General features: G+C 43.6%; 1 protein-coding gene across 1 annotated transcript; it reads left to right on the top strand.

Moving 5' to 3' along the window:
• Positions 1-4,672: 4,672 nt before the first annotated feature.
• Positions 4,673-11,923, top strand: rgmd (RGM domain family, member D). Its single transcript, XM_034583467.1, has 3 exons — positions 4,673-5,028; positions 7,958-8,466; positions 10,328-11,923. Exons 1-3 carry the CDS (start codon positions 4,935-4,937, stop codon positions 11,012-11,014), a joined length of 1,290 nt encoding a protein of 429 aa, XP_034439358.1. The 5' UTR covers positions 4,673-4,934; the 3' UTR covers positions 11,015-11,923.
• Positions 11,924-12,544: the final 621 nt, after the last annotated feature.

Consider the following 12,544-nt stretch of genomic DNA (forward strand, 5'->3'; position numbering starts at 1 on the left):
GAAAAAGGAGGGCAGCAGAAGGAGAGAGAGGGGCTTGGTTCAGTGTGGCGACAAACAGAGACTTAGACAGATAGATGTTAAAATAAAGATATAAAAATCTGTCTTTCCTTTGTTTCAACACTTGGAAGTTCAGATTTCCGGTAGTGCAGGGCCCCAGCTGGTGCACTCTCCACACACATGACAAGCATGTGTGGTAATTTCTGTTTACTCGGAGACAAAGATCCAAAGGAGCACAGCAAACAGATGCCTGCATGGATACCTACTGTGGGTTACCTAGAAAAACACTCCCAAAGCCCCCGCTGTTTGTGCCGTCAGCTATCAATCAGGGCGCCGTAAGTGGGATCCTTGAGTCGAGATGCTATCAGCGCTGCCCCGTATACACTCACACCACAGTTTCCCTTATCTCCACTGAGATAACAGATCCCCCCTCTAACAGCGTGAGGCCTGAACCAGGCACGCTCGCTTTCTGCATCTCTATCTCTCTCCCTCTCTCCTCGGTCTCAGCTGCGCTATAGGCCACTTTATTTCAGACAGGGGCCCTCAGAAGAAAAAAAAACAGTCAATTTGCTCTGGTTCCTGTTTAAAATTCAATAAGTGTGTCTGTTATGTTGCAACCATGTGGTGCGAGCGAAGGCTACAGAGCGCCCGTGCTACTCCTGATTCCAATCTCTGATGTTATCAGCCGCTAGAAGAAACATGATACATGTCTCAGTTGACCAATCTAAATGGGCATGAAATTAAACAAAAATCGGAAGCATGAAATATCAACAGTTTCCTGAAGCTGCACTTTTTTATTACTTTGTAAACATTGGATTTTTTCGGGAAAAGAAATAAAAAACAGTTGTTTTAGTTTTGTGTCTCTGCTCCAAAGAGAACATAGGGCTGGTTTTGTATTTACAGGTTAAAAAGGTGCCTTACATCTGCACAATTTACACATTTCCGATTAGATTTGAATGTGTATTTTCCCCTGCAGCAGGCTTTCGAATACGCCGGATTTGTAGCGTGTGGTGAAGTGGATATGTGAGGTCAGCGGAGTTGTTTTTGCCTCGGTTTGAGGACAGCGAGTGCAGGAGATGGTCCTGAACTGGTCCTGTTTTTCGGGCTTCCACCAGACCACAGCAAGTTAGGCCTAATAACAAAAACAAGCATCCCGGTGTGGAGCTGGTCCCACAGTGTGAGGACCTTAATGAGGAACATGTGGAGCTGCCCAGACACACAGTCAGAGGAAACCCAATCCCTCAGCCCCTCTTTTTCTCCCCCGTCCTCCTCCCTTCCCCCTTTCTCCCATTCTTTCGTCTTCACTCTCTCTTGCTTCACTCTCTACATTTATTTTGTCGCCAAGTCTGAAGTTTTAACGATGAAGCGGCGCTTTTAGGACCTCACTTCTTCTTTGTGATATTACAATATTTGCAAGAAAAAGTCAAAAGTTCCCTTCCTCTTCTAGCTGAGTTTGATAAAAAACTGCTTTTCACGCTGTATTTTTTCGATTGTACCAGAACAAGTGACCCACTGTCAGCAGGAGAAATATGCCGGCCTTGTTTTTTACCTGATATACGCTCCTCTTGTCGTCCACCCACACCCTCACTCTCTGCTGGCAGTGTATACATATTTGCTGGGTCATGCAATGAAATACGCTCATAAGGAAACATGGGAAGAAAGAGGTCTTTCTCCACCCATCAAGCCTGACGGGCCGTCTCATAGTTTTCTTGCATGTGCTGAATTCATCCTCACGGTCCACCTGGATCAATTAACTGTTTGCTTCAGTGGTCATCTGTGCCACCATGTGGAACCACAGCTCATTTAGAGAGACAGCAGCTTATTGAGTGAAGCTATGCCTGTGATGTTGTTGACTTTTCTACGTAACACACATTGGGGAAGTAAACGTCTTATTTTATTACTTTAACCAAGGATGTTATGTCTTACTCCTGTTTTTTCATTTGTAAGCAAGATTGTGCAAAAACTACAGAATGGATTAACACAGAATTAGTTGGAAGGATGTGATATGGGTCAGAGAAGAGGTCATTACATTTTGTTGCAGATCCAGGAATTTCTTTTCACTTTCATCATCATGATTTACATTTTCACTGACGTCCTTGGGAATAATCCATGGATCTTGATAAAAGGGGAAATTACAAAAAAAAATACTTGTGGCAGAGATCTGGCAAAAAGGAGCAGACAGCCCAAGTGCCATCACTCAGAGTGGTATGTGGATGACAGTGTTGCGGTGTGGGCCAAATCAATTTTAATATGTGGCGGACTGATATCAATGAGTATGTGCAATTTGGTGCAGCTTGATTGAATTTGAAGGGACTGTTGGGCCTTGGCGGTGGTATGCGCTCTACTATGTGTCATTCTAGTTTCTATTATGTTACTATATTTTAGTATTTTCTCATCTTCAGCTGTTACAAATTGAATTAAACCATGTGTTTTTGTTCTTTTCTTTCTTTCAGGAAATGTCATCAGTTGGTGCTGAACACTATAACAGGTGAGTCCTGCATTCATTTGAATTTGCTGTTCAGCACATCCACATCGCCGACAGATCTCTCTCCTACGCTGTGTCACTTGCCCCGTCTCAAGGTTGTCAAGGGAAATACGAAGAGTAACTCGTTTTGAGGGGATTTAAATGTGACCATAAAGCACGGCCATAAAGCAGATCAACCAAGCAAGCCTCCAAAATTAGCTGGACAAACAGAGTAAGGTAGAGCCCTCTGGGGGATAAACTTGGCACAGTGGATCCAGTGTGACAGAGGCCCTTCTGGCAGCTCAGAACAATCCAAACGTTCCACTTGGGTTGAGCTGTCTTCGTTTCCCCCGCCACTATATATATCAGCCCCACATCAACATGGGCCTGTGAAGACCTTTCACAAGACTGACAGGCCACCTGAATCACACAATTGTGTGGCCAGAGGAGCCTGCATGTGTATAGAAAAACCAGTGATCCAATAACTGCCTGGGTTCACTTCTCCCTCATAAAGTCAGGAAGAAGGCGGAGAGGGAGACCCACAGCTACAGTCCCAAATGTCTCAGCTGCACCTAAACAAAGGATTAACTTTGAATCAAATCCTCCAAACTTTGCAAACTTAAACGGCTAAATGTATTAATATTTCGTTGGTGCGTTAAAATTCTTCATTTTCATGGCATAAAAAAACAGTGCACAGAGTGTCTCAGGCAAAGGCTGAGAGTTGGTGAGTAGTCTGTGTGCCTTGCAGATGGTCTGGCCTCACAGCAGCTGTGCAAATGAAAGACAGAGTGTCGCTGAAGGAGTGAGAGAGATGGAAAGTTGGCCACAAAAGGAAAAGAGTAACACACAAGTTGCTAACTGAAAATGTAATGGAAAAATCAATGGCACACTGAGACCTGCCGAGAGAAAATAATCGAGTCGGAGTATTTTCTCTGAATTTCAAGTGACAAAAACAGACAACGGCCATGTTTTTTTTTCTTGGCAGGTAAAAACATTACTTAGGGGAAAAAAACACGCACACGAGGAATTTGCTGACCCCAAAACAGAGTGAGACCCACATAAACTCTCAGTCAGGACTTTTCAGTCATTAGGATAATCCCATTTCTTACTTAAAAACAGGACTTTTCTACATTTAACACATTCGTTAGATAAACTAAATCTGTTAGTTTGCCCTCACAATTGTCAATCACACCCCATTATTTCAGCACTAAGACCGGGGTGAGAAAACAACAGGTGAGAAAATCCTGCTTAAAGCTGAAAATACACAAACATTTGTCCCCAGTAGGAGGAGGGGGAGTTTAACAGGACATATGCTCCCTCTGTGCTTTGTAGTGCAATTTCTACTGTTTTAAGTTCTGCAGGAGAAGGAAATAAAGTTTAAGTTTAACATGGACATTTTAACCATAGTTATAAACAGGCTGTACATTGTATATGATAAGTCGTTGCATAATCACAAAAAAAACCGATTCCTCATTTTCTAATGCAATTTCTACTCTTTCAATTCGCAATTAGGAAAAAGGTTTTGTTTCCCGATACTTATAGCTTATAGCTAGTCTGTAGCTATATACAGCCTGTATAATGTATATGAGCATATAATAAACAGTTATCACAAAAACCTGTAATTCCTCATTTTCTAATTCGGGCAATTATAATAATAAATGAATGAGTGAAATTATAGTAAAAATAAACTCCTCAAGGACCCTTGGGGATCCCTGGACTCCAGTTTGAGAACTGCTTGTGTATTTGGATACACACATAGAATAAGCAGTTTTCAAAAACCTGTGATTCCTCATTGTCTGAGGCAATTTATATGGTTTCAACTCCTTAGCAAGAGAAAAAAACGTTTCTTACTTGATACTTTTTAATTTGGTGAGTAGCCCTAAGTTTTAACCACAGCTACATAAACAGGCTGTATATGGTTTATGAACTTATAATAAGCGGTGGCACAACCACAAAAACTTGTGATTCTTTATTTTCTAATGCATTTTCTACTCTTTCATTTCTGTATTTAAGAAAAAAGTGTTCACACCTGGCCCTTGAATCGCCTTTAGTTTTAACCACAGCTATAAACAGGCTGTGTAGTACATATGCACTTGTAATAAGCTCTTATCACAACAACCTGTGACTCCTCATTTTCCCGGTGATAACAACAACAACAACTTATTTCTCCGTGCAGTTGAGACCACTCTCCCTCCGTCCTCGCCCCCTCCTCTCCCCTGTAATTGCCTCGACATGTGAATATCAAGTGGTTGGTGAATAATCAGACCTCCATTGGGCAGCGGTCACCTCTGGGCCCCTGTCTGCACGTTTTTAGACCCCTCCCTCGGTGCGTCCCTGGCAGAGTCAGGGGCCCCTGTTGGATGACAGCGCCGAGCAGAGACCGACTTGTGTGTGATTTCCCCGCAGCAGCAGCAGCAGCAGCAGCGTCGATGAGAAGCAACGGAGCGGCTCCATTCTAACTGGATGGATTGGTATGGGGAGAAGCGGACCTCACACCACGGCTAAGCGGCACTTTTGGGACTGTGTAACGTTGACGATGGTTTTCCTCTCGCTGCTGTTTCGAGCAGGTAAGCCGCCGCTTTTCCTCTCCCTCCAATCCGTGCTCCCCCACTCCGCTCCCTGCATGCGAACCACCGCACTGCCCCGCAATGGAGGTGGAGTTGGGCAAACAACGGGAAAGTTAGTTCGCTGAGAGTTACAGCAGTTTGGGGAGGGGGGGTTATCAAATGTGGCGAATGTGGGGTTTTTAGCGTTGAAAGTGTAAAAAAAAGTCGCCGTAAGTATCGCATCCATAGCGGGGGGACAAAGTCATGTAGCAGCGGAGTGTCCCAGCATCCAGCACCGCACCGCAGCGCCCGTACCGCCGCTAGCACGAGTTCACCCGCTCCGCCGTCTTTTCTCCGGACCAATTCACCACTTTACCAAACTCTAAACAACTCCACCGCTCATTTCTGCTCCAGCCGCTAAAACCACGAACACGTTCGGACCACACATTCGTACACTTCGTGCCCAGTTTGAGTGAAGTTAGTGGGCTAGCTCTCCGTTAGCATAGCCAGCTAGCAACAGGCGTTCGGCAGCACCCGCAGTCACCGCAGCAGAAAAACCCGGAGTTTGTTTTTCTTAAAGAAAACTAAAAAACCTGAAAACACCACAAATAAAACAGCAAACGGCCACTTTCACTGTTCGTGTCCCGACCGGGGCTTGTGACTGCGGGGTTTGGTGAAGTTTGAGCGGCTGTGGAAAGTCGAGAGCTCGGTATTTGCCCCACTTCATGCTTCATTTATTAACTTTGTTAGCTACCATGCATGGGGGTCCTACTTTTTGGCCTCTGAACGTGTTGCTCTGCAGCCTGGGATCAGAAAGCAGGTTAACTCACCACACTGCGGATCAGGAGGTTTATTTAACTCACAACATGGGCTCACCCACTAGGATGCTTCTCAGTTTTCTAACGGAGACACAGTTTAAGAGATTTTTCACCGAGGAGTTTAATTTTCAGCTGTTAAACTTGTGTTATCTCTGTTGGGGAATAAGTAAAAAAAAAAAACAATTCCCTCAGCTTTATTATTTCCGTACATTTTTCATTATACCACTATTATAACTGATGCTTGTTTGAGCACATGTTTAACATCGCATGTTATCAGGAGTCAAATAACAGGAGCATAATCGTTTTTTACTTCAAGTTTGTTTATTCAGACATAAACAGTGGAAAATGGCAAATCCTGCTTTAGTATAAGGTAATAATAACCTGATAGTTAATGATCCATACTGATAACATGTATGTTAAGATGATGAACAGCACCATTGGGGCTACTTGATGTCTTGCAGCTCTTCTAAAGACCCCTGGAGGCCCCCAGGTTCCACTTTACTGTTGTGGTACTGTTTTACCTACTTGTTGATACCCAAGTTTCCTCTCAAACTTTATTTTTAAATTTTTTTAAGTAGTCTGATGGTTGAAACGTGCAAAAATAGTTCCTGAAAAGCATTTATAAGTTGAGTTTGTGAAAAATGCTATATTGTGCATACTTATAAATACATTAAATTAGATATTTGTCCCAAAACATCAGTGAACTTTGTTAATCTCCTTATTTTATCTCTAATCTGATATAATAATTTACTAATACCAGTGCTGTCTGTGTGGTCAGTTTATATTTTCCCTTCTCCACTCTCTTGCTCCCTGCATGCTCCTCACATTGTTGGTTGGTAGCCCAATAAGTGCTGGAGCAAAAACACTCTTTATGTAGATGCCTGGGTGTAGATGTCTGTGCAGGCGGTGATTGCTACGAAGTGTCAATCACAGCGGACGCGGGCGACCTCAGTGAGAGCGGGAGCCCTTGTTAGAATTTGGAGGAGGGATGCGAAATGCCTCAGACTTGACCTCTCAAACTCCATCTTAGTTTTCATCAGGACTGGTGTCGAAGTGCAGCAACTGTGAGATGCATTAATCATCCACCATGTGCCCTCAGTGCATCAGATGTAGGTGAGGGGGGAAGAGCGGATTCAAAAATATTCATGTGCACCTGGTGTGAAATCTCCACACACTTATCTTGGTGTCTGCTGGGAGATTTTGATGGAGCTGTGGGGTAAACAAAAGAATCCCCTGTTGCAATAGAGGAGCTGTCTGTTGCACGTGATCCAGTAGAGGTGATGTACGTGTTGTGGATGCTGGCTGGTGTTGATCTGCTGTCTGGTGGAAATGGAAAATGAAATCCGTCCCACTCAGCATGTGAGACATCCCACCCCAAAGTAACACACAGCTGAAATGAACTTGATGAATATCCTCACTCTTATTTCCCACAGAAGTAGTTTTTTTTGTTTTATAATAAATATCCCACTTGTGAGTCATAACTTGGGCGAAAGCCGTGGATTTAGGTGAAACCACCCAGATATCGCACGCTGCGTTCGTAGCCCCCACCCTTGTCCTGCTTCCAGTTTGGACCCCGAGTTGCTGAAGAAGCGTGACTCTTTGTGATAGTCCCCTTGTGTTCCTCTTGAAGTTAGCTGCCTCCACACACCGAGCCCCGCTGTGCCATGTAGTGTAACTTAATGGACTTCAATTACCTCAGCAACAGCCAAACCACATTCAACACCCTCAGGCAAACTAACACAGGTTGGTTTCCTCCTACAGCGAGGAAACGTGCTATTTCTGTGAGGACTAGTTGGGGGAAATACGTTTCGACTGACTCTGGAGCACAGTTTGGAATCACGGCCTCATGAGCTCACACATTTTGGTTTTAATGGCTCTCCAGATTGAGCTAAACTTGATAGTGGAAAAGTTTTGACTCCACTGCCTCGTGGACTGAGCTGAAGTAATATATCCACAAATGTCAGATGGATTTTAGATTCTTATTTGGACTAAACTATGTTTTGGTTCAGACTGGTAGATTTGATCATGTTAGCAGAGAGGGGGGGTTACTGAGGAGAACGACTAGAATCCTGTAAAAACATTGTCACAGCATTGCAGCACAAAATGTTGATGTGAATTCTTTTGTTTTTCAGCTCACTGCCAGCAGTGTCGAATCCAGCGCTGCAATGCGGAGTACGTGTCTTCTACCTCACCCTCTAGTGGTCTGCAGGAGGACGCGGCTATGGACCTGGACTACTGCATCGCCTTGCGGGCCTATGCTCTATGCACCAGACGACAGGCGCGCAGCTGTAGGGGAGACTTAGTTTACCACTCGGCTGTCTTCCGCATTAAGGAGCTATTCTCTCAGCACAATTGCTCCAGCGACGGGCCCACGTCCTCCGCCAAGGTCCCCAGCACGTCCCGGCCGGCCGTGTCGGAGCTGTGCGACTATGAGAGCCGGGTCCTTGTGTCGGGCTCTGCTGGTCAGAAGAAATACGCCCACTGTGGATTATTTGGAGACCCGCACCTACGGACTTTCCGAGACGAGTTTCAGACCTGCAAGGTGGAAGGGGCGTGGCCTCTGATCGATAACCGCTACCTGTCGGTGCAGGTGACCAATGTGCCCGTCGTCCTGGGCTCGAGTGCCACGGCAACCAGCAAGGTAAGGATGGGTTTAGAGTGGAAGTTCACAACTATTTTGGCTTGTGATTTCTAAACAAGGAAACAAGTCTACTTGCAACCTCTGTCACAGTTTCTTTTTAGGAACTGATTTTCTTTTCTTATATTGTTTCACATGAGAATTTTTTGGAGACATGAAGAGGTGAATCTATTCAGAATTCCACAAGGAAAAAGCAAAGAATAAAGAAAGAAATAATCCCAAACACCACATAGGAAACCTCTTATTAAAAGGGTGCAGTGACATAAGCACCCCATCTTACTAGGTGTCTGTTGTTAATATATGATTTAATGCATTATAAATTGTAATCTACTACTTTTGTCCTAACAAATACCTATATCCACATCGGAAATGAATGCTAGCACCACACTAAGTTTGATTCTAATGACCTTTTTATATGAGCACGCTGTTTTTTGAGTGCTAGCTCGCGAGCTCAAGCGTTGCCATAAAGTATCAAACATGTGAAGTTAATCGTCATTCCACGGTGCCTCTCGAGCCTCCAGCATTCCTCTTGTCTTGGAGCTCCTTCAGATCTGTGAGGGGAAAAGAGAGGAGGGGAGTCCTTCGGTGGTGTTGAATCACAGACATGCTTGAGCGCTCTACCTTTAACACATGGGTGGTCATATGGTAGTGATTAACGCTCGCTCAAACATTTTCCTCCACCGCCAGGATCTGGAATGTTTTTTTCACCCCTCTGGTCAAATAATTAACAGGGGCGCTTTTTGTGTAAATATGGAATAATGTGAAAAAATAAAGGAATAATTAGGTCAGCAGCAAGGTTCTTTTTTTAAGTCTGTTAATTAAAACTGCAAAACGTTCTCTTTCTAAAGTATTTTATTGTTGTTTATTGTTGTTTTGAAAGTCTCAGCTGTAGATAAAGTTCACTTTGCACAGTCTGTCCGTTAAAAATTGTTAAAATAAGATGCTTTTATATTAATTTCATTCCTGAATCTGGAATAATTATCAGGTAATGTTACTTTACTAAACTAAATTATAATAAACTGAGTAATATTTTAAAGCAAATGTTTTTCAAAGGTGTTTGCAGTCTAATCAGTAGAGTGTGTACAGTCTGTGCCAGCAGCCGCCTGGACCCATCGTGCTTTTGCAGTTGGTTTTAAAAGCCAGACTTAAGACAGGAAATCATCCATCACGTACAGTATCCTTGTAAGTGTAAACGTGCCCACAGTCACCGCTTTGTCAAGACGTTTGGAAGAAACAGAGGTTAGGCCCCAATTTTTCAAAGCTCAGCTGGAATACAAATCACAGTCCATCACTGAGTTAAAAAAAAAAGAAAACTAGCACTCCCGGTGTTGGAGAAGTGATGGAAGATGCTTGGAGAATTGATGTGGTTATGAAACCGTTTGGTTTAATCCAGAACTCAAGGACAACCAGTGGACTTATCGCTGTTGTTTTTAGTGTTAGTCATTTTTTGTGTGTGTCAGAAGAACTGGTGAATAATAGAGACCATGCAGTGTTTTATTGTAGTTTATGTGAGGACTTCTCTTTGGTTGGTTGCTAAGCAGAAAAACACTGACAACAGTCTCTTCTATACTTTGCTGTAATTATGAATTAATTGGCGTTAATTACATCAGAGGAAATCACAGGCAGTGTATAAAAAAACACTGAAGGCCATGAACACACGCCCTCGAGCTTTTTAAATTAGTGGTTTCCTGCTGCCACCGTGTGGTTGCAATTGTTACTGCTCCCGCTCAGGGTTTTTTTATGCATCTTCTCTAAGTTTAACAGTAAAGCGAGGAGGACATTTAACTTATATATTGAAAAATGGAAATGAAAACAAATGAACACGATAATTATACCTGATTTTGTGATTCTTTCCCTGTTTCAGATCACAGTTATCTTCAAGTCCTATCAAGGCTGTACAGATCAGAAGGTGTACCAGGCCACGACCGAGGACCTGCCTCTGGCTTTTCAGGACGGTACTCGCAGCGGCGGCGAGAGCGGCAGCCTCACCGTCGTAGAGCGAGGCGGCTCCGGATTGGGCCGGCAGGTGAAGATTCAGGCCCGCTACATTGGCACTTCCATAATCATCCGGCGTGTAGGCAGCTACCTGACCTTCGCTATCCGCATGCCAGAGGACAACTTGGACTTTTCGGACGACAATGGCGGCCTGCAGCTCTGCCTGCACGGCTGCCCACGCAACGAGCTCATCAAGGAGCACAGGCTGGGCCGCCAGAGCCAGCAGCCCCGCCTGCAGGGCACCAACACGGAGCTGGGCCCTCTGCGGCCTCCACACCAGGTGTACACGGTGGAGCGGGCCACGGCCAAGTGTAGAGAGACTCTGCAGGTGGAGGACGTGTACTTTCAGTCCTGTGTGTTTGACTTGCTGACCACTGGAGACCCAGAGTTCTCAATGGCAGCCTACAGTGCTCTGGAGGATTTAAAGGCACTGCCGCCCAGTAAACTGAGGCAGAACTCCCCGAGGACTATTCGTCCTTACAACGGTGGGGTGTCACACCCACCGGCTGCAGCCCCCCTGCTCTCACTCCTCCTCCTCATTCTGCTGCTTTTGTAAAAAATAAATATAAATGATTATTAAAAAAAGAGCGTGGAAGAACGTGGAAGCTTTACCAGCTTGAGGAAAGAGTGATTAGTGCTCCGACATTTTTTTTTTAAAATTTCTGAATTGTTTTCTGTTTTTGTCATTTGAAGGATTTCACACTAAAAAAAATGACATTTTCTCCCACTTTACATTTCCGGTGGATTCATACACGGATCCCATCATTTTGAAGAAAAACAAATACGTACAGTCATGTTCACATTCTCACTATTCATTGCTTTACATAGGTAAAACCGTGTGTACTGACCTTAAGGCGGATTAACAGAATGGAGTTTTTTTTTGTAAATATTTCATTTTTATTGAGAAAATGTACAACCTCCAAACTCTCCACTATGTTTGGCTGCATATAACTAATGAAATATAAGCTGTTTTTTAATGCAGAGCAAACGTGGCTTCTAGATCCTGTATAATCCAGTAATATCAATAGCACTTACAGGTTTTTACAGCAAGTTTTGTGTATTTCAATGTTTCTTTGTCTATTTCAAGAGTCGTCTCAGAAACCAGCATGCTAAATACACAGGATCCAACAACTGTAAGGAAAAACTACCTATACATAACATGTGTCCATGTGATATTCTCAGCCGTTCTCATTTCCTCCTGTGAAACACTCCTCTTCAAGCTGTTTGGCTTCCAGTTTTTAAGGTTAAAAGCCCCCACAAATCTTTATATAATAATATATTAAAAGAGTGTATATATGTGTTTAATATTGTGTACATTTGCCTGTGTATAGATGTTTTAACTGTAATATGTTTTACATTGGTTTTGTTTAGCAGGTTATTTTGAGACATGGTAATAAAAGTAAACTAATATGTGTTGTTGTGTTGTATCTATAATTTTCTGTATTAAAGTGTTGGACACTCTGGACCATGAGCCGTTTCTTTCACATTTGTCTTGTTCTTTTGTTGATTTTAAAGTTATTGTAGCATTAATATGAAAATGTCTTGACTGTTTTCGGGGTTAAAACCTTAAACCATCATAAGTCAGACATGAACTCTGGAGAATAGTAAAAAGGGACTTTCTCCATAGCTCACCTTTCTCACATGAACAACACAGCGATATTCTCCACGCAGACCCGTTCACAACAGCACAGAAATCTGAGCATTCCGGTGAGAGGTGGTGCAGCAGGCAGAGGCAGGATCCAACTATAAATTCCACTGCCGAGATCATGTGTTTTTGTTTACAGCAGATTGACACCGGCGTCTGCTCTTCTCACCAAAAGCTGACTTGACATCTTGGTTTGGTGTCTACTACATGTGTGGCTCTGCTTTTTCCTTGACATATATATTTTTCATCTGTCAAATGTTACAAACATCAACAACGTGCCCACTCGCTGGCGATGAATCCTCCAGATGATCTGCTGTGTTCTCACATCTCAGACATTAGTTTTTACTATAGGGGGCTGGCAGGAGAAACTTGAGAGAGTCCGCAGGCTCTCACTGGGACATTTGCATTCTCAGTACGTAAGGAGATTATGTGGAGTTCAGT

The sequence above is a fragment of the Hippoglossus hippoglossus genome, chromosome 4 (genome assembly GCF_009819705.1).
Source record: "Hippoglossus hippoglossus isolate fHipHip1 chromosome 4, fHipHip1.pri, whole genome shotgun sequence".
Lineage (NCBI taxonomy): Eukaryota > Metazoa > Chordata > Actinopteri > Pleuronectiformes > Pleuronectidae > Hippoglossus > Hippoglossus hippoglossus.